Source organism: Lagenorhynchus albirostris, chromosome 13 (genome assembly GCF_949774975.1).
Source record: "Lagenorhynchus albirostris chromosome 13, mLagAlb1.1, whole genome shotgun sequence".
In the NCBI taxonomy this organism is placed as follows: domain Eukaryota; kingdom Metazoa; phylum Chordata; class Mammalia; order Artiodactyla; family Delphinidae; genus Lagenorhynchus; species Lagenorhynchus albirostris.
The window spans coordinates 68,557,713-68,582,843 of record NC_083107.1 but is presented as its reverse complement, the minus strand read 5'-3'; the positions used below and the strand labels follow the sequence as shown (position 1 = coordinate 68,582,843).

Genomic DNA, 25,131 nt, shown 5'->3' with positions numbered 1-25,131 from the left:
GAAGATGTTAACCTCCTGCTTTGTGGATGGGCACAGGCGTGAACCCCGTGTTGCGTTCAGTGACAACAGAAACTTCGGATTTAAAACAGACTGAGCGAACCCCAAAAATGTTGGAGCCGCAAGGGGCTTAAAACCATCGCCCGACCTGGATTTGCCCGGGCGATTGTGACTCGGGGTAACACAGGCGGTTGCAGAGCTGGCAATGGAGACCAGGTCTCTCCGCACACCCACCCCGCCACACCGCGAAGCAAATCTTCACACACGAGTTGGGTTTTAGGTTTGTTTCTTTGTTTTAAAATCCCGGGAGCTTTTAGTGGGCAAAGGATTGTGGGCTGGCATGCCAGGCCCCTGGAAGGAGAGATGCAGGTGTGAGGCGGGCAGGGGCGGGAGCCGGGTGAATGCTAGCGGCCCGACTCCCCGCCCGGCTCAGGGCCCCGTCCGCAATCACTAATCCCGGGCATCCCGCGTGGCCCGCTCCAGCGCCGCCAGGCTCGCCTCCAGCAGCTCGGTGGTTTGTATCTTTCTTGCTCTTAGGAGGAAGAGATCCTGACAAACATGGGTTAATTGACTGAATGAATGTCCTTCACATCAGGAGAGCAGTAGGATTTTACTGACGCCCTTGGAGAAACCGGAGAGAAACGAGGAGCGGAAATAGCGAACGTAAGCGGTCGGCTTTGCAAACCCAGCGGGCGCCGGGCGATTGTAGAGCACGTGTGCGTACCCGCCCGGCCGGAGAAATGCGGCCCATAAGTCAGGGTTGTGGGCCAGGTCTCGAAGTGTCCGCAGTCCTGTAAGAAACCACAGCTGGTGGGGGCGGGGGGGCGGTATCGTTTTGTAAAAAGCAAGGAAACGGAAGGGAAACTGTATTGCCCGTGTTTCCTTCGTCCAGGGTTGGAAAGCGGGTCCTTTGGCAGCGCCCTTTGCTCGCATTTCTGTCTCCGAGTTCCTCTGTTCTGTGCACCCTGGAGGAGCTCGGCCCCGGGGAGTTCCTTTAGAGGGTGGGGGCCAGGCCACCCTAAAATTACTGAGACCCTGGAGTGAGGTCTTGGTAAGTATTAGAGGAACGACGGCAGCTGCTTACAACAGCGGGGCCTTCGATAGCTCAGTTGGTAGAGCGGAGGACTGTAGTGGAGCGAGCTACGGCAATCCTTAGGTCGCTGGTTCGATTCCGGCTCGAAGGACTTCGTGTGATCTTTTTAGCTTCCACTCATTCAGAGGAGAAAAGCTTACCTAGAAGCCGGCTGTGAGTTGCGTAAGCACTGCAGATGTTCCGTGAAACATATATGCAGTAAATAGGGTATTGGGTACGCCCTCTTGGGGGTTACATGCAAAGGAATGTTAACCTGTGCTTTTAAATGAGGCTTATTATTGCTTATGTGTAATTATTATATGTCTGCTTTTAAAAATCTTGCCCCTGGTCCCGCTGCACTTGAGTGCTAAGCTAAATGAATGTTCTGAATTGCGGTCGGATCACTGGTCAGTGGACACCCCGGAACAACCTGTAAGGCAAAAAGAAAGAAGCCAAAAGCGGCCGGGGGATTAGCTCAAATGGTAGAGCGCTCGCTTAGCATGCGAGAGGTAGCGGGATCGATGCCCGCATCCTCCACTCGGTTTTTGGCCCGGGCACTGGAGGATCCCCGAACCGCAAGAGAGTGGCTGAAGCTGGTGGGTGTTTTGTAATACACAGAGCAGTACCGTAGGCAATTGTTAGCTTCACACACCGTCTTTTTATTTTGCAGGTGAGTCTTTTCCAGTGTCCTTCTTGGTCACTTCGTCTTTTCCTCCTCCCGGTGGGCAGGCCGTTAACCGTCTTCTGAGAAGACGCGGGTGGAACCCTCCCGCCGGGCCCGCAGGTCGAGCCCCCAAACAGTACGGGCTCAGGTACCCGCTAAATGTGCGAGGGAACCCCGGCGTGCTGGCCAATGGCAGCGAGCCTTACTGGGCGGGTAGCCAGCTGTCCCCGCGGCCAATAGGCGTGAGACTTCTTGTTTCCCGGCAGAGCGGGGTCCCGGCACCACGGCGCTCGGGTTTTGTTTGGGCCCTGGGTGGAGGGCCCGGGTGCCGGGGCCCAGGTGGCGCCTCGCTAGCGGGAGAGGGAGCGGGATCACCGGCCCGGAGAGAGGTGAGGGGCTCTGCGTGGAGTGCGGGCCCCGGCCCCGCCCCCTTTTCAGCCCCCCGCGGCCCGGAGCCCCCCTGGAATCCCACCCCGCCCCGCCCCTCGCCCGGGGTGCCCCCGGCCGCACCCCCGCTCCTGTGGCCTCGCCTGTTACCCGCTACGCCCTGCCTTCCTACCCTCCCGCGAGTGTGAGTCCGCCCAGAACCGTCCCAAGCCAACAAACCCCACTCCGGCCGGGACAGTCTCGGTCCTTGTGTGAGGGTCCTTCAGAGTTGTGGGTCGAGAAGCCATCCCCCTGTCCCCAAGTAGGTCTCTATCGGCCACTTGTTTTTTAGGGATGCTCAGAACACCCATTACTAACCCATAACTACCAGGGTAGCTTTTTCAGGGGCTTCAGTGCTTACAGGACTGGGGGTGAGGGGGTGGAATAGACCCGTACCCTAACTGGGTTTGAGCTGTAGTCTCCAGGTGAGCAGGTGGCTTCTGACCAGTTTCCTTTGGCTTGGCAAAGGCCACACGTCTAGTTTTCCTCCCTGATAGGTATGGAGTAATAACAAAAAAGTAAGAACCAGCCCTTCCAGGGCTCAGGGGAGCAACAGAAAACTGCCTGGTCAGTACTTGTGAGGACAGAGGAGTGGAGAGAGGAAGCTGCCCATCCAAAGTTAGAAACTTGGTTCTCTCCACTCTGCTCTTCTCCAGAGTAGGGAGCCAGTCTGGGAACCAGAGATCCAGAATGGCCCATCTCTCAAGATGGCCACATGTGGTGGTGGGTGTGTCTTGGCTAGGTTTGGGCAATCTGACCTCTCTAGCTTCTGTAATCTTTGGGCTGCAAAGAAACTTAGAGTCTAGTGTTTCTCAGCATACTTAAGCCACTGAGTATTTCATTTTGGAATCGCCAAGCTGTGGTAAAATTGGGTCCTTTGAGGTCAGTTATAACCCTTAGTGTGGGGACAGAATACTGCTTATTCTTGGCCTTTGCTGGAAGCCCACTTCTACCCTTTTTTTTTAAGGCGGAGAGAGACTCTTGTTTCTTAGGGCACTCCCTAAGAGCAGCTCTCATTCACCCAGAGATACTCAAAGAACATGTTTTCATTTTTCTTCCCTCTCCTCCCTACCCCACCATTTTTCCCCAGCTCTCAGGGCCTGAGTGGGGCAGGAGGATGCTTTCCCAGCCCCACCATGGAGCTGCGCTGTGGGGGATTGCTGTTCAGTTCTCGCTTTGATTCAGGGAACCTAGCCCACGTGGAGAAGGTGGAATCTGTATCTAGTGATGGGGAAGGAGTGGTGGGTGGTGCCTCGGCCTCCACCAGCAGCATTGCCTCTTCCCCTGACTATGAGTTCAACGTGTGGACCCGACCAGACTGTGCTGAAACAGAATTCGAGAATGGGAACAGGTAAGAGGAGAGTAATGGAGGGTGGAAGAAGGAAGAGAGGCTGACCCCGCACCCGTGCTTCAGTTAGCCCTTTGAGAGTTCATGCCAGCACACTACCCTTCCCCTCCCACTCCCCCTTCCTCTCCCTCCCTCCCTCTCTCCCTACCAAGTAGCCCTTTCCCAGTTTGGCTTGCTCCAGCTCTCCCACATAGCTCCTCTCCAACCCTCCCATGTAGAATGACCTGTCTCGCCTACTCTGGCCCTCAGGTCATGGTTCTACTTCAGTGTCCGGGGAGGAACTCCAGGGAAACTCATCAAGATCAACGTCATGAACATGAACAAGCAAAGCAAGCTGTATTCCCAGGGCATGGCCCCCTTTGTGCGCACACTGCCCACCCGGCCACGCTGGGAACGCATTCGAGACCGGCCCACCTTTGAGGTAAGTTCCCCATGAGGAGGATAGACGGACTTGGGTGCTAAAGCAGATGAGGAAAAGGAAAGAGGAGTCCCTTCGATACAGCGTGCTAGGCAGGCGGGACACCAGGTTTTGGTACCAGCGTCCCTCTGGCGCCAGCTGGAGTCCAAGATAAGCCCCTGCCTCGGGAAGCCTAGAAGGATCTGGCTGTCATGTGGAGTTTCAGAGGGAGGGACGTTGGTAAAAGTGATGAGGGTGTGAGGTCAGTTCCTGGTGACCCCAGTAGGATCTTAGTTCTGACGCCGATGGCATGTTGCCCCTCTCTCTTCCTCCTCTGCTCCTCAGATGACAGAGACGCAGTTTGTGTTATCCTTTGTTCACCGTTTCGTGGAAAGCCGTGGGGCCACCACCTTCTTCGCCTTCTGCTACCCCTTCTCCTACAGTGACTGCCAGGATTTGCTAAACCAGCTGGACCAGCGCTTTCTGGAGAACCACCCTACCCATAGCAGGTGCCAGCCGCATTCTTACTCCTGTCATGCAGTCCGGGACCACACAGCACCTCTGCTACTCCTGGAACTTGCCCTAAGAGCCCTGAAACAAAACCTCATCTGTTCTTTTCTCTGTACAGAATGTGGGATTTGGGGTACCTTTGACAGATGTTTCTGTGTGACCTTGATCTTGGCATTACCACCGCTCCACTCCACTTATCCACCTGCCTACTTCAAGCCTCTTAGTATCCTAGCTCCCCTCAGTTACCCAGAATTTCGCCAGCACTGCCATTGCTCAGCACACATTTGTTGTTCTCCTGCCCCAACAGAGGCCAACTCTCTGTGTCTATACAAAGTAGTCTATCCTAGGGCACCATAAACCGGGGAAAAAAACAATACGTTTATCCTGTCCTGTTCCCTGCATTCTGGCAACGCAGACCCACCCAAATCCTCAGCCTCACTTAAAACTGTGAGGGACTGTAAAGCCCCAAAGGTTAGGGTGAAGTACCAGATCCCACAAATCCTGGGCTCGTGACAAGGCCCACCTGTTGGTAGGACTTCAGGGACTTCTCCTGGCTTAACGACTTGTACCTCTGCAGCCCCCTAGATACCATCTATTACCACCGGGAGACCCTTTGCTACTCTCTGGATGGACTGCGTGTAGATCTGCTAACGATCAGTTCCTGCCATGGGCTTCGAGAAGATCGAGAGCCCCGCCTAGAGCAGCTATTTCCTGATGCCAGCACACCCCGACCATTCCGTTTCACAGGCAAGAGGGTGAGTAGAAATAGCATAAAGGTAGTACCTTGGCCTTTGCCCAGCTCCAGGCACTGCTGGTAGCTTAAGGCCATGTTATTCCGCAGCCCCGTGGACGCACGAAGCAAGTGTGACGGCTCCTACTTCATTTGCAAACTCAGCCAGCTGGAAGTCCAGTGGCTGCTTCCACCTCATCCCACCACCATCCCCACATGATGACCGCGGAATATAGAGCAACTGACCTAATAACTGCTCTCCTCTCCACCTCAGATATTCTTCCTAAGCAGCAGGGTACACCCTGGGGAGACTCCATCTAGCTTTGTCTTCAATGGCTTTCTGGACTTCATCCTTCGACCTGACGATCCTCGGGCCCAAACCCTACGTCGCCTCTTTGTCTTTAAGCTGATTCCCATGTTAAACCCCGATGGCGTAGTCCGGGGCCACTACCGGTAAGCAGCGTCCCCAGCCCCCCTGGATTGTTCCCAGTCCCCTCACGCCCTGCATCTCAGTGGAAGACTCTCAGCCTCTCATCTAACGTCTGTGTTCCCAGTCCTCTTGCACCCTAACAAGGGCAGGTTCATGTGATCATCCAGTGACCTGAGAAGGAGTGTCCCATCTAGTGGCACTCTCTAGGAGAACAGCCGGAATGCCCAGGTCCAGCTGAGCCGAGGGAGCTGCCTTTTAGGGTTCTGTGGGAGGGCTGACAGCTGGCCACAGAGGGGGCCTGCCTCAGTTCTTTCTTTCCTAACGCACCCTCAGCCTCTCGTGTCACAAGTCAAGTCTCCTTTTCATCTACTCTAGTGTCTCCTTCGCTGGCCCAGCCCTCTAGACCCTGCTTTGGTCCTTGTTTCTCTACAGCACAGACTCGCGTGGAGTGAATCTGAACCGTCAGTACCTGAAGCCTGATGCAGTCCTGCACCCCGCCGTCTACGGGGCTAAAGCTGTGCTTCTCTACCACCACGTGCACTCCCGTCTGAACTCCCAGAGTCCCTCTGAGCACCAGCGCAGTCCCCATCTCCCTCCTGATGCTCCCCTTTCTGACCTTGAGAAAGCCAACAATCTCCGAAATGAAGCTCGCCTTGGGCACTCGCCTGACGGGGGGAGCCCTGAGGCCTGGACACAGACCGAGCCAGCAGAGCCGAAGCACCACAGCGTGTGGATTATGCCACAGCAGTCCACTGAGGCTGAGCATCCAGACCCCGACACCATCCCCCCCAGAGAGAGTGGTGTTGCTTACTACGTGGACCTGCATGGACATGCCTCTAAAAGGGGCTGCTTCATGTATGGAAACAGCTTTAGTGACGAGAACACCCAGGTAGGAATCCACAGGTGGTCATGTGAGTGTGGGACGTGTTGCAGGTTAGAAAATAAAGGTCAGGCCACAAATGGAGGGAAGGGGGCCTTCTGGCAGGAAAGCCTGGGGCTGCAAGAGGTACACTATCCTGAGCGAGCTCCAGAGAGCCAAGAAGGGGCAGCACTGGGCCCCTCACGTCTCAGTCGTTACGTCATGACCTCTGAATGAGGGTCAAGCCGTCGGCATCCTAGTCTTTTCTAGGGTTTGGGAAACCAGGGGAGGAGGAGAATTTCGCATTATTGGAGAGAAGAAGGGCTTAAAAAGAGGTAGAATCATACCTTTCCAACACCTAGAAATACTGTCAAACATTCAGTGAGAATTTACCAACACTGAGTACTGCCGATGGTTTGGAAGGTGTCTGCTGTGTTTAAGGCACGTGGCCGCATGCTTGGCATCTCTTCCTTGTCCGAATCCCTTCTTGCTCTGTCTCTCCTTCTGAGTTGCCTTTTTCCTCGCCCAAACAGGTGGAAAATATGCTGTATCCAAAGCTCATCTCCTTGAACTCAGCCCACTTTGACTTCCAGGGCTGCAATTTCTCAGAGAAGAACATGTATGCCCGAGACCGCAGAGATGGCCAGTCTAAAGAGGGAAGCGGCCGGGTTGCAATCTACAAAGCCTCAGGGATAATCCACAGGTTGGGTGGAAATTGAGATACAGTTGATGAAGTAGCTTCCCAAAGAAGACAGTACCCAGTCGAGGGCGCTCAAGGGGCAGGGGTAGCCGAAGTCTTCTCCAAGGACAGATTCACAGCTAGTGTTCTTGTCTTTAGTCTGGGACACTAAAGGCCCCTTTTGGGGACCTTCTTAGGTACATAATAAAGCGCCAAGGTCAATTTCTAGTTGCTCGGGATTAGCACTTTCTATTTGTGTATATTTTTTCCCAAATGATCGTCTCATAGACCGCCTAGGCTGTCCCCCCGTGGTTCTGTCCAGATTCTGTCTGATAAATGTCTCTGTGTCTTAGCTACACACTTGAATGCAACTACAACACTGGACGCTCAGTAAACAGTATCCCTGCCGCCTGCCATGACAACGGACGTGCCAGCCCCCCTCCCCTGCCGGCCTTCCCCTCCAGATACACTGTGGAACAGTTTGAGCAGGTATGCATGCAGGGGATGAGTGGGGAAAAGGGAAACCGCAAAGTCTGGAAAGGCCCTCACTCTTGCTACCTGACTCTAAGGTCCTCTGAGGACAGGCGCACCACTATCGCTGCCTCATCTCTCAACCACTGTGGTTGTCTTCCTCGGTTAACAGGCGCAGGCCTCTGACTGTAAGAGTACTGAGAGGATGAGTGGGCACTATTCTGACCTCCCCCCAGCCCCGCCATAGAGAACCCCTGAGCTTGTCTTCCTCCTTCTATTGCATTTGTTCACTACTGACCTAAAAGTACCCCCTCTGCAGAGGTACCTGATGATCCTGGTGTCCTAGGGCACACAAGAGGTGTAGAAAGAGCTGTGGGTTATAGAAGAGATCCCAGTGCCTTCTCCTGCTGGGAGAACTCCTCCCTGGTGCCAGCCAGAAAGCCCACCTGCCCCTGCTCGTAATGGATGAGGGCCCCAGATGGGCAACAGTTTAGGGAATAGCTCTAAATCCACTTGGGATAAACAGCCTGAGCACAAAAGTTGGGATACTCATTGAGCAAACGTGAGGCCGGCCTCTCCTTCCCTTCCACTGTGCTGTGCACCCCAAACCAACACAGCACCCTAGGTTGGAAGACCAAGACACTGAGCCAAACCAGACTCCCCCCACAGGTGGGACGAGCTATGGCCATTGCAGCTCTGGACATGGCAGAATGCAATCCATGGCCCCGAATTGTGCTGTCAGAGCACAACAGCCTCACGAACCTCCGGGCCTGGATGCTAAAACACGTGCGCAGCAGTCGAGGCCTGAGCACTACTGTGAACACGGGTGTCAACAAGAAGAGAGGCTCTCGAACTCCACCCAAAAGTAACAAGTAAGGCCAGCAGGGTGGAAGGGAGAAAAGCTGTGAAAGTGGAACAGGGCTCTAGAGCGAGGAGTTCCAAGGAATTTGTGTGATTCCCAACTTCCGGAAGGGCCACATGGTGAATATTTCCAGGGTAAACTTAAATTAGTAAGATCAGTGTATTTTTTGGAGAATGGGATCCTCTTCCCTTTTACCTGGAGCTGCATACCTCCCAGATATCTGAAAAGCAGGCTAGGGGATTCCCTGCTCCAGAGCCCTGCACAAATCAAATACAGTTAGGGTGCGGGTGGGGGCAAAGCTCAGCTTCCAGTGGTTGTGAATGACTGAGGGGTCCAAGGGCAGCACCAAGGCATTAAAGGGGAATTCGCTGGGAGTTAAAGCTGCCCAGGGACAGCCCTTATGGCTCTTAGCGTATTGTCTGCAGGAGCGCGTTATGTGTGAACAGGGGCTCCCAGGCATCCTGAGATGCCCCAGGTTAGGTACCTTATCCGTGGACGTAAATCCCTCCCTGTGCCTTTTCACTCCAGAGGTGATGCTTTACTGAGCATCAGACCATGGGGAAAGACTTGCAACAGCCTCCCTGGCCCAGGGTTAACTGGCATCTGCTTCTTTGCAGTGGACTGCCTGTTTCCTGCTCTGAAAATACCTTGAGCTGCGCGCGAAGTTTTAGCACTGGCACAAGTGCTGGTGGTAGCAGCAGCAGTCAACAAAATTCTCCACAGATGAAGAACTCCCTCAGCTTTCCTTTTCATGGCAGCCGGCCTGCAGGGCTGCCAGGCCTGGGCTCCAGCACCCAAAAGGTCAGCCACCGGGTGCTGGGCCCCGTCAGAGGTAAGCTAGTCTGGGAGCCCCTGCAACAGGTGTTCACTTGTTTGGGGCATTGCTGGGGGAAGTGAGAGCTTGAAGATACACACTTGGCCTGGGACCAAGGGGTGAATCAATAAAATTAGTATATAGCAGAATCTACAGCCTCTTCTGCGACCTTGGTGTTCCCTGCGGCACGAGCTCCAGACGGTACCGTATATGGCATAGGCGGGAGTCCGCGGTATCTGGGTCTCAGCAACTGCTGGGAGGCAGGAAAGTTTCCAAGGAAGAAACACTGGCTAGAGCAGGGTCACACTGAGACATGGAGCCTCCACGTCAAGGACAGGGTCGGTCTTGTTGGGAGCAACATAAGGAGATGTCCTCACAATCCAAATCGCAGCACCATACAAAGACGGAGAATCCTCTCCAGGGTCTCTATGGGCTGAAATTGTTCCTAGCTTCAGAGCCTGTTCAGAAAGTGTTATCAGAAGGATGCCAGCTCTTCCAAAGAAAAATGGAACAACTACAGACAGCTCCTGTTCTAGGCTTACAAAGCAACAGTCTAGCCCCTTCCAGCAGTGGTCACAAGTGCTCAGCTGTGCCCCTGGGTTTGGCCAAGGAGATCCTGCTTGATACAAGATAAGAGATTCTGGGTCACAGTGTAGCCCCAAAACAGGTGGGCCTTCAGGGAAGAAGAGGAAGGGAATCCAGAGCCGTTCCTCGGGAGTGACCTGGACTGTAGTAGGGAGACAGTTGCCGGGCCACTTCTGGAAATAATACTAAATCAAAAATCAACATTGTATGTGGCTTCTGGGCTACAGCAATCTTGCCAGAGTATGGAGGCTTAAACGCTAGAACTAAGCTTTGCTGGTCTTCAAGCTGCACTCGTCCTCGTTAGCACTTCCCTGCTACTCAGCTTGCAACAGAGTTTTCGGTGCAGAGCAGAAACATGCACTGGGGTCAGTGGCTGTGGAAATCTGACTACTAGTTAGAGCAGCCACAGGAGAGAGCGCAGCGGGCCTTACCAGCTTTGACCAGTAAGACGTTCTACACCTGAGAAGCTCCATAGTTACCTCTGCTTATGTTCCAAGCCCCACTCTTAGAGTCTGTCTTCATTGGGAAAGGACACTTTTGCACACTGTTTGATAGAAGGAGAGTATTAAAGCAATAATAATGCCTTATATTTAAATAGCATTAAACAGTGAACAACAAAAAAACAGTATCACATATTTATTTCATTTAATCCTCACAAAGACCCTGTGGGATAGGTGGTATTTCCACTTTCCTGATGAGGAGACTGAGGGTGTTTAAGGGTAACTCGTCCAAGGTTGCGCAGCTATGAAGTGGCAGTTACTCAAATTTAGTCCTTTCGTGCTCCAGTCTACTTGAGTTTCCCACCTTAAATCTGGACATTTCTTCTTTTAATTTCTTTTCCTTTTAACTCATAGAAGGAGTATTGGCACCATAAATTCTCCTTCCCTGATTACAAAAGGGAAATAGCAAAGAGCCTTTTCTAGGTCCCCACTGGAGGATTCTAGGCAGTTTTTAGTCAATATTTTATTAACATCTTCCCTGCTCCCCCCCACCAAATGCAGAGTGTTGTATTAAGCTCCTTGAGTGAGAGACATGTATTCTGTTTATTTGTTACTTCCCCCAAATAACTAATAGAAAATAGGCATAGTCAGTACAAAGTAATTCCTGGTTGACTGACTTGAAACTTTATGGGGGACACAGGGCAGTAAACACAACATAAAAGCACACACTCATTATAAACATACAGGGAACATGGGGAGCCACTGTGGTAGATAAACACAAGAGTAATCACCCAAAGAATGATCAGTTGAGAAATGGTTTTTTTGAAGAACGGGTGGTGGTGTATGGTTTTAACAAAAACATTCCAGAGATAACAGTGATAGCCAGGACCAGAGCTGCCTCGTAGAGAGGGCCACAGGCAGGCGCGCTAGCTGGTTCGAAGGGCCAAGCCCTGCCCGTGGGAATCAGGAAGGCAGGTGGGAGGAAGAAGCCGGAATGTCTTGAAAACAAAGATTATGAGTTAACAAGACATATGGCAACGACTGTGTTTCTGAGAATGATGGGAACAAAAGATTTAAGAGAGCCATCTGTGAACTGTTTATATATAAATCAAGCAGGGATGGGGAGGTGGGATCCTTGCAGTAGTTTATACATGAGATAACTAGTGCCTATACCAGGGTCTATGAATGTACGTACTAGAAATAGAAGTGGCAGGATTCAGTGGTGGTGGAAGAGAGACAAACTAAGAGAGCTTCATGGCTACAAGCTAAAGGAAAATGTCATGATGACAGTAAGACATTGTTGGAAGCCAAGTGCTGAGTTTATCTATTTTAGACATGCTTGGATGTCATGGGCTAGCTATATGGAGATGACCTACAGGCAGAAAAAGGGCCAAACTGTAGAAAAGGTGACATCAGGGTTGGATCTAAGAGTCATCCACGTACAGATGAAACCAAGTGAGAAGCCATGTTCCCCCAGGTAAATGAACTTAAAAGCAGAAAGAGAGCTGGTCTGAGTACCAAGACACCCTAGGGACTTGCATAAATATTTGTAAGAACTAAGAAACTATGTCTCTAAGGTCAGGGGGTCAAGAAGGTTCCTAATAATACCAAACAGGAATACTGTAAGGAGCTGAAAGATCAGGTCTAGGAATCTTGACTCCTTTTCTCCTGAGCATCTGCTGGTGCTACAGTTTTACCACTTCATCTCAGTCCCTGTAAGACTCCAGGATGGGAGACTGGCCCTGGCCTGGGCTAGGGACTTGTGATGCAGCTGTGGTATGTGGACATGGCATCTTCAACTAACCCTTAGAAAAACTTCTTCATTTTGTTTGTGTGATTTATCCTATGCTGTAGCTTTGTGACATTTCCTGGTTCCACACATCTGGCCCCTGGGCCTTTGCCACATCTGGGCATACTTTGTCTTCCGAGATAGGAAGAACACGACCCTCATATCTCTATAACTATAAAAGCAGCTATAAATACACTTTCCAAATCCCAAAACGGGGATTGCGTTGACAAGGTTTTTTTTTTTCTGACTTACCAACTTATTTATAAGAAAATTCCCACTAATGTATAAAAATTTTATCACATTTAACCGTACGTTTAACTGACTATCCTTTATTGGCCAGAACAGAACATGAGATTGGGCTACCCAGAAAATTTCAGAAAAGATCTAGGTAGCCCAGCCAGAAGCTTAGGCTAGAATCAGGGAACTAGTCTGGCAGGGTCTGTCCTCGGAGGCTGGGGGATGACATTTTAGAAGCCAAAAAGTAGCCAACTTGGGGTGAGCAGGAATGTTGCTGGGGCAGGAGGCTGGAAGAGCCTGAGTAAGCCTTGCCTCCCAGCGCCCCTGACCATAGTGCCAGGATCTTCCTTACCTCGTTCTCCCCCTGCTGCAAAATAGGTCCCGAGAACTGCCTTCCCAGACCCATGGTCACATCCCTGACCACGGGGCTCAGAGCGCAGAGGGCACTGTCCGCAGCTGCTACCGAGGAGCAGGAGGGAGAGCTCACTGGGGGACAGCTAACGTGTGCGATTTCCTGGTGCACGAGCAGATGCAGACAGCTCGGAGGAGGACCTGCTGGGGAGGGGGTGGATAGTAAACGGGCTCCTCCTTCTGTTGCCTATGTATTGATGAAAACAGGGCTCGAACTAGAGGGAAGCCAGTGAGGTGCCTAGGACACATGATTTAAGAAGGCACTCGCTCTCAGGGTCAGGCAAGGGCCTCCTTAAACTATGCACTCTAGGCGCCTCACTCGCTTCATACTAGTCCTGGCCCTGGATTCAAGCAAGTCTCACTCAATAGCTTAAACTTATTCCCTAGCCCTCCACCCTACCCGGCGGGATACTGGTGTAAAAGACAAGGGACTTAAGTGTAAAGCGGGGAGCCTTCAGCCATCAGCCCACCATGGCCACTCTAGTCCGCCCCAGCTCTGGCACTTAAAGCTGAGGTTACCAGAATTCTCTCCTGGCCTCTGTGATGCCTTGTCTCAGCTGACCAGCAGCTTCTGATAGAGCAGCTAAAGGCCAATGGTGAGTGGAGGCTCCTTTGAGAAGTGAGTCAAAGGACATAGGAAGAGTGCCTCCAGCACCATCATCACTTTTACTTTTTCCCCTGCAAGCGAAAGTTTTGTGTTAAATAGCAGAGTAACAAAACTTATTTGATGGCAGGAAATATCTCCTAACACATCTATTTATTCCCTTAGCACCTAGCACCATGCCTGGCACTTATTAAATGATCTGCAAATATTTGTTGAACAAATAAAAGGCAGGAAGTTGAAGCTGAATGAAGGCTTGTCTCGCCTGTCCACCCCTCACAGGGCATAAATCAGGTCTGCGTTCATCCTAGGGATCCAGTGAGATCTGGGGTGCTACCTGTAGGGACAGTTCTAAAGATGTTTTGGAGGGATGATGCATGACCTAGGCACAGGTTACACAACTGCCCCTCAAAATTGTGAGCCCTTAGAACATCCATTCTGACTCATACAATGGTAAGGTGGGTCTGGCTCTATGCCTCTGGCCTCTGCCCCAGGACTGTCCGGCCTCCCAAATGGAACCTAGGGGCTGATTATCATAAAACACCATCTCACAAGCTCTAGATGTAGAGCTGTTCACATTATCACTTGCATTCAGCCTTAAGGCACTGTTTCTCTAGCTTCGAGCCAAGAAAGAAGAGAGTTGGGGCTCCTCCCTTTAATTCTTGTCACAATGGAGACTGGGTAGGCCTGGATGATACCGGGGCCCAGAAGCCAAAACATGAGAAACTGGGCTGTGTGCTCACGCTGCCATAGGCAGCCCCCGAACCTTAAGACAGTCTTTTAAGTGATGACGTGTTACCTTTAAATGCCTTGTACTTTCCAGATCAGGCCTCTCTCCTAAACTAGAACCTGTCTCCTACCCTGAAACTCTCTTTAGGGGCACGATTCCTGAGTTGTATCCTTAATATCTTTCCTTTGATCCTTACATTTCACATTGGCATTTTTTATATCATTTGCCTGTTTTGCTTTGTATCTTTTTTTTTTTTAACATCTTTATTGGGGTATAATTGCTTTACAATGGTGTGTTAGTTTCTGCTTTATAATAAAGTGAATCAGTTATACATATACATGTTCCCATATCTCTTCCCTCTTGCGTCTCCCTCCCTCGCTTTGTATCTTCTTAAGTGCCACTCAGTTCCTTACTAGAACCTACAAATGTCCCAGAGGCCTTCACTCAATTTCTAGCCTGCTCTCTTATCCTTCCTTGGGGTGGGGTGAGGCTTCATCCCTTAACATGGTTTCAACATCCTTCTGTGTATAGATATTTCTCAGATCATCTATTTCCTGCTATTTCCCCCTCTGTCATTAAAGTTCATTATTTCTGCCTACTGTGCACTATCACTTGACATCATCTTGACATCCCTGTTTTAATCAAAGAATTACCCAGGTCTAGGCTCTACAGTGTCTCTAAGTCATTGGTGGTGGGTAATGTTTCGAGTTATGTGACTGTGGCCATGAGTCTGACTTCGGTTGTTTTGTTGGCATCGCTGTGCCAACTCTCACTAGGTCTGGTTGTTTTTGACTCCTGTCTGTGGTCTTAGACTCTAATTGGTACCCAGCATCTTGGCAAACTCCTCAAAGCTAGAGTAGCTTCCATCCTGAGATCTCTCCCTTTCTTCTCGTCCTTATTCATACGAGTATCAGTTTTTTTAAATTTGGTTTGGGACCTTCCAGAAGTAGCCTTGTCACTGCTAGTGTAGCTAGACAAGGTAAAGTTACTGTCACCTGCTTCCTACTTTAGGGCCTTTTCACATGTAACGCATGTTGCTTTGTTAGAAGTCAACTGGCATCTGGAACTACCATCGAATTCAGCTCCACAAAGGTTAACAGCTCATTCCGTTTGAGAGCATTTGGTACCTGCTGTCCCCCTGTGATAAGGAAGGACCTGCCAAGCCTGAGAATCTCCCTACCTCACCATCTACCCCACTGGGACCCCACCTTTCAGAATCCGTAGCAGTGAGGCTCTAGCTACAAAGAAGGGACCAAGAGAGCTGCCCCACAGAGTATAACCATACGCCCTTAGACAGGGATTGTTGAGCCAGCTTACGGTCTACAGTGGGTGTCTGCTATCCGGGTAAACAACATGTTTATTAAGGTCTCTGGTTTTCCAGGCAGTACTTTACAGGCACTGGGATGTACAGTATTAGAAAAGACAAGGTCCCTACCCTCAAGAGACTCAAGTTCCAATTAGAATATTAGCTAACATTTATTGAGCACTTACCATGTGCCAGGCAGTATTAAGTACTTTACATGTACTAATATTTAGTTAAGGAGACAGAAACCATAAAAAATTACTAGCCAAGTGAACAAAGGACAATGAAAGAGAAGAATTAATCCTACTGTTAATGGTCAGCGAGGATTCATAGAGGTGACATTTGAGATCGGACATATAAGATGTCCAAAGTTTCACTAGAAGAGGAAACAGACTTTGCAGAGGAACCACATAGCTAGTAGCCCTAGAGGCTATAGCAGAGGGTGTGAAGGATCAAGTCAGCATCCTACTAAGGATGTGTAGACTGGACCCACAATGGGCGGGGCTCTGAATGCCACGTTAAAAAGTTTAGACTTTATCCTTTAAAAGACCTTCAGTATCTCTCCCTTGCCTGAGCCAAAATGACTTGATCAGGTCTGTATTTTAGAAGAATAATTTCTGGCATCTGTGTGAAGGATGGATTGTAAAAGGGAAGAGACTCAAGCTGGGGAGGCCAGTGGGGAATTTTTTTCAAAAGCCTGGATGAGAGATAAAGACCTGTATCTGGATGCTGGCAATGGCAAGGGTGAATAAAGGAGGAATTCCAGTGAAGGCAGAGGGAGAATTGTCCAGATTTGGGTTAAACACAAATCTAAATGTGAGGGAGGAGTCGAAAGAGGAAACAAGGTTTCTAGCAGATTTTTCACCAAGATAGGGAGAACAAAAGGAAGGAGGGGAGAAAATGAGTTTTGTTTGGGTCATGAGAGACTGCCAGGTAGGAACGATCAGTAGACAATCAGAACTGCAGTTCAGGAAAAAAAGGGCAAGAGGGAGACTTGGGAGTTTTGAGTACATAGAGCAGGAGAGAACCAAGGCTAAAATGGTGGGGGACACTGACATTTAGGGGCAGGACAAGTAGTTGAAAAGGGGCGGTTAGGGGGGAAGAGGAGAACCTAGGAAAGCCAAGCTCAATAACTTCTTTGCCAGAAGAATGAACTGGTGGGTGAGTAGGCTGGTTAGCTCCAGAGAGGTGAAGTAGGATGAGGGCTGGATGAAAACTGGAGAGCTGGAATAAATTATTAGTTCTTTCTACCCATCTTAGACTTACCTCAGAAGAGGGATGCTGGTGTGATGACAAGCTTGAAAACAGGCATCTGCTGACAAGGGAAGGCCAATGGGGCAGGGGAGTGACAATGCCTCACTTATTTGCCCTTTTATCTGCTTGTGTCCCTTCCACTCAGAGCCCCGAAGCCAGGACAGGAGACGGCGGCAGCAGCCACTGACCCATCACCCTACTTCAAGCAGCCCGGCCCCGTCCCCAACTCCTGTTAGTTCTAACACAGCCTCTTTACACATGGGCTCCTGCCTACTGCCCAACTCACTCGGCATATCAGGTCTGTACCCACCACCCCTGAAATCTGGGTTGGCCAACCTCCTTCCTTCCCTACCTCCCAGGGCATAGGCCAGACTCCTGACTAGGCTTGAAGAAATCCCTCCAGCTCTGCTGCCATGTGACCTGGACCTCATTCCTGACTTGATGTAATACAGGCCACTCCAGACCAGGGGCACCAGTTATCCTCCTGGATTATCCTAAATCCCTAACATCAATGCCCTTGTACAGGAGGCTGGAGTTTAGTGAACATCTTTGTGTAATAAAATAACAGTTACCACTTATTGAGCGTTTACTATGTGGCAGGCACTGCTCTAAGCACATTATCTCATTTAATCCTTATTTTTACAGTTGAGGAACCTGAGGACTTTTCCTACCTGCTATTTATTCAAGCTCCCTGACTCCAGGAGCTGGGCAACTTAGACAAAACTGAAGAATGAAAAAAGCATAGGCCTTTCACCTGTCACCACCGCAAATGTTGTGTGACCATATCATCCACAAAGAGCCTAGACCGTCTGCTCTCCTTTTAAGTTATAGACCCAGCCGTGTAAAGCACTGGATGGGGATGATTTCTAAAACTTCAGCCTAACATCTCCTACGTCCCTCAGAGCCCACTACTCCCAACCTGTTAACTCTCTTCGACGGGTAGCCCTGAATCCACCAGTCTTGGGTACTGATGACTTGATCCTTAAATGCTCACACATATGACTGGGATAACTCTAAGGTCTATAAATTCATAGTAGTTCAGTTGAGTGGGTTCTGATTCAAGCTCAAGTTACTGTTCTACCCCTCGGACCAGACTAGAGCGTGATGTGCTTCTGAACCAGCGGCGATTTTGCCAGGCAGCGGACATTTTTCTGGAGATGTTTGGTTGTTACAGTGGGGAGGAGGCAGGGGAAGAAATGGCATCTGCTGAGCAAAGGCCAGAGATGCTGCTAAACATCCTGAAATACACAAGGCAGCCGCCCACAACAAAGAATTATCCAGCCCAAAATGTCAATATTGCCAATACTGAGAAACTCTGATCTAAAGGAAGTTACCTCTTCTCCGTGGCCCTATCCTGATATCAGTTTCTTTTGTTCCCTAGGGAGTAGCTGCTCATTCCTACCCTCAGGGGACAAACCAGAGGCTGTCATGGTGATTGGGAAAGGCCTGCTAGGGGCTGGACCTCGGATCCCCTGTATCAGGACCCGACTACAGGTAACGTTTTTGGGTCTTCCCTAGTCCCCAGCATAGCGACTCTTGCAGAGCCCAGCAAGGCGCTGTTCACCTGGGTAGTGGGAGGGAAAATGCCCAGCACTGCTTTACACCCTCTCCCCACAACCACAGCAGAGAGCTGCTCTGATGCCTGAGTGCCTGTCTGTCCGGTGCTGCACCCTTGTCCCCTTCAGCCAGGTCTCTTGCTTGCTTCCAATCCCAGTATCCCTGCCAGACATACCCTAACCTCAGCCTGCTAGCTTTGGCTTTGCCTGCCCCTGCCTTAGCTTCTCCTCTCTTTCTGCCCAGACCTGCCCGAGGAGAGTTCCCGCCAGGAGGGGTCCCGGATTCCCCAGGTAACACATCTGGTTGCTGCTCCTAGGAACAGCTGTGCCACCAACTCCGATTCACTCCAGATCCCCATGCTAGGTTGACTGAAGTTAGGTGTAGGCAGAAGCTGACTGAACAGGTGAAGCTTAAGCTGCTCTGGCAGGGGCTGAGGCAATGAAGGCTCTGAGGCAGACCCACTAATCCTCCAACATCTTTCCACACCGTGCTTCTCTACTCAGCCAGATCTTGACCGTGGTATAGCCATGAAGGTTAAATGCTGGACCCTTCTGACTCCCCTAGTTAAGCTTGGAATGTATAGTCATAGACTGAACCCAAGAGTTTTCTAGCTATTATCCTGCCCTACCTTCTCAGCTAGGAACAGTGCCCAGGAACTCAAGGTCCCAGTACCCGTGTTGACACCCATACTACACTCATACGTGTGGATACTAGAAGGAAACCTAGAAGCAAAAAGTTCATGGAAGAATCCAGCCTCATAGCCTACCCCCTGTCCACACAGGCTAGGCCCAGGTTGGGCCGGGGCTCACCGCCGACTCGCAGAGGGATGAGAGGCTCTTCGGGCCCCACGTCCCCTACCCCCCGGAGCAGGGAGAGCAGTGAGCCAGAGCCGGGACCCTGCTCCATACCACGGTGAGCACCAGGGTGCAACGCTTCACCCCACCTCTCACTTCTATCCCCTTATTCCCATTTCTGCCATTCAAGATCATTTTCTTCCTTCCCTTCTCCCTTTGACCCCCGAAAGACTAAATGTACCTTCATTAAGAACCTAGTCCCTGACTTTTTTCCCCATCATGCTGTCCGTCTTCACTCCAACAGACAAGAAAACAACTTCTAGTTAGGCCTAAGGAGCAGGCTGGTCAGACCATTCCTGTCAGACCACTGTGCAGTGCTCAACCTGCCTATCCTCACCCACCTTGCCTCTCTCATCTCCCAGCCCCTGGCTGAAAGACCAGAAGAAGGGCGGAGTTTTCACAACCCTGACTCCTCTCTCTTCTCTGTTGCAGGCTGCCTCAGGCTGGGCCCCCACGGCCCTGCTCTGCCCCTGCCTTTTCTCCTATTTCCCGTAGTCTGTCTGACTCCCAGTCCCGGATTTGTTACAGTGGGGGGCCCTTGGGCCAAACTGAGGTTTGTTTTGTCCCTAAATCTCCTCCACTCACTGTTTCTCCTCGGGTCTGAGGCCTTGACCTTCACGCCCAGCACATGACCCGGAGATGGGGAACACAGTGAGAAATGTGCTAGTCCCCTTTCTCAGCTCCTGATTCCATGTGACAATTATAACTCCTTGGAACGCCAGCCACACTGTTCTGAGACACAGCAGAGCATCACCTTGAGACAGGACAAAGCAGGGACCTGCCACCCCTTCCCTCCCTCCACAGCACACGATTTTGGGACCACAAAAAAAATCTATATTTTTATACTGGGGGGAGGGAGTAGAAAATAAAGTAGCCCTATGCTGGGCCCTATTCAGTGGCAGCTTCTTGTTCCATAAGGTTAAGGAAGACTTTGAGGAAATAAAAGTTGTTTGGAAAAATCCAGGTGTAGTTGCTTTGTATGTTGTGATGGGTAGAAGGGATGAAGTGAAGTGTGAAGGCCCCTCACACCCTCCATCTTGCCTCAGACTATGTCCTGGAACCCTAGAAAAGAGGGGGAAAGACCTGAGGTAAGGAAAATGCTGCAGCTTTCCTCTGGGGCAATCCTTCAGGAATCAACTCCCATCCAGCCTGTCCCCCCTTACAATTCTCGCCCACACTTATGGGTTGGTTTACCAGACGTTCATACAACACCTCCCCCCATCCCATTCTTCTCTATGGCTTGGGTCTACACTAGCCAACCCCTAAATCAGTGCCCTGTGCTCCTGAAATAGAATTCTCTATCTTTCCAACCCCTCACAAAAAAAAATTATGCCTAAATAAAACCCTAAACAACCTTGGAAAAGTGAGTACTATTTAAGTGAAGAGCCTAAATCCTCTTACTTGGACGGCATCCTCAGTACCTTTATTCCTTCGGGTGTCAGTACTTTCTTGTACCCGTACTATCAACTTGGGCATCTGGGGACCACATGAAGATGGGGACTGAGGGGGTTTAGGGAACCCACCCCGTTCTAGCAGGGAGCAGTTTAAGGGGGAAGGGGGCAGGGCACTCGCTGCTCTGTGCGGATAAAGGGGCCCAGTATCATGCTTGGCCCAACACTTTCTGATTTGAAGTTTCGAACCCTTCACGCCCTGGCGCGGCCCCGCCACTCACTCTCTGGGGCTGGGCGCTACAGCCCCGTACCGTTACCTGGGGCGGAGAAAGCGCCACTTTCATTCCTGCTTCTTGGGATTGTTGACGGCCACGTAGTGATAGAGAACGACAAGCAGGAAGAGCGACACGCCCAGCATGTTGGCAAAGATGGCGAGCTGCACATCCGTGATCATGCTGCGGAGAAGAGGGGGGACTGAGCCTCGGACCGGCGCACTCCTCGCCCAGACCAGGACCCTTCCCCGCCCCACTGGCCCAGCCACCGCCGATGGGCCGTGGACCGCGCCTGCGTGCCTCTCACCTGATCCGCAGGGCTCGGCTCCGACACGATCTGTGGACTAGCTCGAGGTAGGAGACCTGGACCGGAAGTTTGCTGCGCCAGCTCAGTCCCAAAACAGCCACTTCCGGCCGTCAGGCTCGGCCGGTAAGGGCTCCCTAGCCCCCGCGTCTCGCCTGCTCCCGCGGCGCACTCGCAAGGGGCGGGGTCTTGGGCGGGGCTGAGGAGGGGCCGGCCGCCGTAGGGGGCGGGCGGGCTGCAGACGCTCGCTTCGTACGCGGCACGGCGAAGCTGTGAGCTGTTGGCGTGGTCCGGGACAGGGTTAGGGGCGCTGGGGCCGCTTCCTTGGAGCCGAGGAGTGGACTAGAGCGAGGGTGTGGCGGCGGGACCGAGCGGGAGGCTCGGCCTGACCCTAGACTCCGGCCCCCCTCTCGGTCGCGGGCCCACATGCTGCTGCCCACCCTTCGCTTCCCGGCCCGGCCAGGTGCTTCCTTTGCGCCCTGCCCTCAGGGTCCCCACCCTGGTCCGGGCGGCCGGGAGAGGGGTAAGAGGCGGTGCAGAATGGGGACAGGGCTGGGACGGCCGGCTAACTCTCCTCGGCGCCAGCCTTTCTGCCCCACATCCGCCAAATAGAACGATCGTGCCTGTGATCTGACCAGTGCCTCCCTTCCGGACTCCCTCCCTCCATCCCACTCTCAGAGGTGGGCGTCGGAAATAGGGCGGACCCTCCCGGAATCAAACCCCAAACCATGGGACTTAAGCCAAGTGGGAAATCACCCCCCACCCGGATGTGAGGGAGGGGGGAAAGGAGGAAAGGCTGGGACCAGCAAGAGGGGTCGTGTGGGTTATAAGCAGAGTGGGCCACCGAGGAGAAAAAAGGAAGATGACTGGGTAGATGTCCGAGGGTCTCTGGTGAGGGGAGAGGCAGCCTGGGGCTCTACAACCCTCTGCCCAGCCAAAACCTACTCCCCCCCACCTCCTTGCTTTCCCTCAGCTTCACCATAAAAGGGAACGGCACTGAGCCAGGCTGGGGCCAGGGGCTGGGCTGTTTCTCTGGAGCTGTCAGGGGTAATGGAAGCCAGTTGCTCTGCGGTAGAGGGGGGCCAGGGCTCAGGGGACGCCTCTGCTTCTCTGAGCCAAAGAAAACTACAGGAGCTGCTATGGGGCTGGAACAGCTGGGTAAGGGGACTGACTGGCAGGCTGTGTGCACGGTGAGCTAAGGGTGCACTAGCCCGGAGTGGGCTTCCCTGGCCTGGGACCATCAGCAGTTTGTCCTCCATGCACCAGCCCAGTGACTCCTAAGCTTGGGCTCGGCCTTCAGCAGTCTGTAGTTTCCCGGCCTCCCCTCTCATCACGCAGCCCCCACCATTTCCCAGAAGTTTTCTGTTTAGAATCCCAACCCCATGTTCCCTCCACATAACGGTGAAATCCCAGCCATGTACTCCCTCATGTGTCCCCTCAGTGAGCAGTCTGTTCCCAGCTCTGCTCTGGGAGAATGAGGGTCTAGGTCTTAAAGGATTACACACATTATGCTTTGCATCTCCTGGAAATTTGAAGCAGATCCAAGAGCAACCAAACTTTTAGATCTGTTGAAACACAACTAGATCCTGGAAAGTAGACTTTCTAGACTGCAAATGACATAAGGGAAGGCCTTGGAAGTGCTTCAGCTTTCCAAGGCTGTCCAGAAACCAGCTGACCCAGTTGCAAAGTAAACTAGACTCTCAGAGCTGAAGGGGGCCTTCAAGGTCATTTTATGAAGAAGGAAACTGAGGCCCAGAAGGTAATTGATTTGACCAAGGTTCTACAAATGGTTAGAGACTGTCACCTGATCCTTCTTCCTCTGTTCCATACTCTGTTGTGTCAGACTGTGGACTCAATAGGTTGTCCTAGGGTCAGGGGAAAGCGGAAAAGGTTTTGTTTTAGAACCATCCAGAAATGTCCTTCACCTCCCAGAACTTCCTGTGCCTAGGTCAGCGAGTCTTTATCAGCCTTGAATGGGTCATTTGGCCTAGTGCCTGGAGGAACATTTTAACCAAGTTAAAAATGGTCTCCAGGACTAAACTGGACTCAGCTAAGAGCTAACAACTCCTGAAAAAAGCTTGGGTGGAAAAGTACGTGGGAAGTGAGACAAGTGAAACCTTATCCTGGGGGAAATCGGGGGAGAGAGAGGGTTAGGGGGCACGTGGGGCAGGGGGGAATGTGTGGAGCTTAATCTCTGTGATTAGTGTGACAATTTAAAGCAGAAGACATAGTCAGGATTAGGCTCAGGAGTGAAAAGACAACAAGACCTGGAAAAGGGGCACTGGGCCCTGCATCCAGGGAGGTTAGCTCCTGAAGTATCGTACCTGTGGGAAGGGTTGGAAGGAAAAAAAAAGTGTGCATTTGTGCATAGTGGACTTTTGCTCAAGAGTCCCCACAAGCTGGAATTCCCATCTGGGTTGGCATGACCCAAGGCCCGGTTATTATTATTCCCCCCTTTTTCCTCCCACTCTTCAGTCTTCTGACCGAGGGTGGTAGGCATAAAATGCTCCTTACTGCTGGGGCCCCTATCTCTCTGGCGCCAGGCACAGGAGTTCATTGCGCCATCAGTGATGGTTGACTGAATGAGTTAGTTGCCTGGTACAGCCAAGATTTCCCATTGGCACTAGACCCATGGAAATCTGTCTTGGAGAGGTTATAAAATAGATCTTGTCCTAGTGCCCGAGGGACTCTTAGCCTTTTTTGGTCCCAGGAATTCTCTTCCAGTCTCTTTGGCAATTTGTGGCTGCCTATCAATACCACCGCCACCACTGCATTCCCTCTAACCTTAGTCTCCCCTGCAGCCTGCTTGCCCAACACCTCAGGCCGCCCCAGTGAACCCACTGATTTCTTTGATATCTCTGAACATTCATGTCAGGCTCTAGGTCTTGGCTCCTAATTACAGGACTAAATGAAATGCAACCTACCGCCATTATATTTCAAAGGCAACATTTTTGACTTGACACACTTAAAATACAACAGATTTTGTAACTTAAGGGGGCAGGCAAAGGAACGGGTGACAACTGAGTAGTCACAAGATGGCTGGGATGACTTTTTAAGTTGCCAGGAGCTCCTGAACGGAGAAGACCGGGAAGAGCAGAGAAAGCAAACGCACAGCAGGAGCCAGGGCCACCTGGAGGGGAAGTGAGTGAGCTTCCGGCCAGGGCCAGGGCCAGGGCCAGGGCCTAAGCAGCTGCCTTCCACTGACAGCGACTTTGAAATCAGGACCTTCTAGGACCAACTCCTTCAAGTCTCCCTAGGTGCCAATCCCCTCACCTCTAAGGAACAGGCACAGGTTTCCATTTCTGATGGTTCCAGAGTTTACTGTCACCATCCTGTCTTTTCGCCAACATTTCTTCCAGTCATCAGGATCATATTCTGGACGTCAGAGGTAGATCACTCAGATTCACATTGAAGATTTGGTGGCATCCATTCTTATAGTTTCCAACTATTGTCCTGCAAATGGTTCCCAGAATCAAGACCCACACTGCTAACCATCTCCTTTGGACGTTTATTTCCATTGAGATGTGTTATTCTCATCTTAAACTCAGGATGCCCAAACGAAGGTCATCTTTCTTTCCTTCAAACCTGCTCCTCTCACGCTGGCTCAAACCCTGGAAGCTTCTGTGGTGTCCCCCTTCATCTGGTCCCTCATTACCCATGCAGTCACCAAGCAGTCACAGCCTTCCCTTCCAAGTCTGCGTCACTTTGCAGTGTAGAATTTGGAAGGGACCTGAGATGACAGAAAGATGGCAGACCCCCGGTGGAGTCAGGGGGTTTGCTCAAAGTGATAACACTATTTAGAGGAGGAGCTGGAACCAGCCTCCTTGTGCCCTAACACCCTGCCCATTGCTCTTGCCAAGAATATCTTCTTTCTGCGTGTGTATCGACCCCCTACTCAAAAACTTGTAACCCAAGCTGTTAACCAGTCATCTGAACCTCTCCCTGATTTTTCCACAATCAACCTCTCTGACTTCCTGACACAAAGAAGAGCTAACATTTACCACATGCCAGACACTATTCTAAATGCTTCACATGGATTAACTTAATCCACATGAAACTAGGAAGGAGGGAACTATGATTATTCTCATGTTACAGATGAGGAAACTGAGACAGACCGCTTTCACCAACCTGAAATCTCTCCCCC

General features: G+C 51.4%; 2 protein-coding genes and 2 non-coding genes across 8 annotated transcripts; 3 read left to right on the top strand and 1 right to left on the bottom strand.

The window, feature by feature from the left end:
- Nucleotides 1-1,091: 1,091 nt before the first annotated feature.
- TRNAY-GUA (transfer RNA tyrosine (anticodon GUA)) lies at nucleotides 1,092-1,181 on the top strand. The gene is given in 2 exon segments: nucleotides 1,092-1,128; nucleotides 1,146-1,181. It is a non-coding gene; the product is annotated as a tRNA-Tyr (tRNA).
- Nucleotides 1,182-1,533: 352 nt separating this feature from the next.
- Nucleotides 1,534-1,606, top strand: TRNAA-AGC (transfer RNA alanine (anticodon AGC)). Its single transcript has one exon. It is a non-coding gene; the product is annotated as a tRNA-Ala (tRNA).
- A 387-nt stretch (nucleotides 1,607-1,993) lies between these two features.
- AGBL5 (AGBL carboxypeptidase 5) lies at nucleotides 1,994-20,286 on the top strand. 4 transcript variants are annotated; one of them, XR_009544001.1, is made up of 16 exons: nucleotides 1,994-2,122; nucleotides 3,250-3,510; nucleotides 3,757-3,928; nucleotides 4,250-4,413; nucleotides 4,992-5,169; nucleotides 5,419-5,597; nucleotides 6,007-6,463; nucleotides 6,967-7,136; nucleotides 7,466-7,601; nucleotides 8,253-8,455; nucleotides 9,063-9,277; nucleotides 16,755-16,907; nucleotides 17,991-18,103; nucleotides 18,410-18,456; nucleotides 18,948-19,078; nucleotides 19,453-19,592. XR_009544001.1 is itself a non-coding variant. In XM_060168591.1 (15 exons), exons 2-15 carry the CDS (start codon nucleotides 3,296-3,298, stop codon nucleotides 19,622-19,624), a joined length of 2,574 nt encoding a protein of 857 aa, XP_060024574.1. In that variant the 5' UTR covers nucleotides 1,994-2,122; nucleotides 3,250-3,295; the 3' UTR covers nucleotides 19,625-20,286. The 4 variants fall into 4 exon arrangements, 3 of the variants coding, with proteins under 3 accessions (XP_060024574.1, XP_060024573.1, XP_060024575.1); XM_060168591.1 differs by lacking the exon at nucleotides 18,410-18,456 and having other exon boundaries at nucleotides 6,967-7,052; nucleotides 19,453-20,286; XM_060168590.1 differs by lacking the exon at nucleotides 18,410-18,456 and having other exon boundaries at nucleotides 19,453-20,281.
- Nucleotides 19,832-20,865, bottom strand: OST4 (oligosaccharyltransferase complex subunit 4, non-catalytic). Of its 2 annotated transcripts, none has more exons than XR_009544002.1 (2): nucleotides 20,693-20,865; nucleotides 19,832-20,082 (listed from the first exon to the last, which is right to left on the bottom strand). XR_009544002.1 is itself a non-coding variant. In XM_060168593.1 (2 exons), exon 1 carries the CDS (start codon nucleotides 20,863-20,865, stop codon nucleotides 20,752-20,754), a length of 114 nt encoding a protein of 37 aa, XP_060024576.1. In that variant the 3' UTR covers nucleotides 19,832-20,082; nucleotides 20,729-20,751. The 2 variants fall into 2 exon arrangements, 1 of the variants encoding a protein (XP_060024576.1); XM_060168593.1 differs by having other exon boundaries at nucleotides 20,729-20,865.
- Between the last annotated feature and the right edge of the window lie 4,266 nt (nucleotides 20,866-25,131).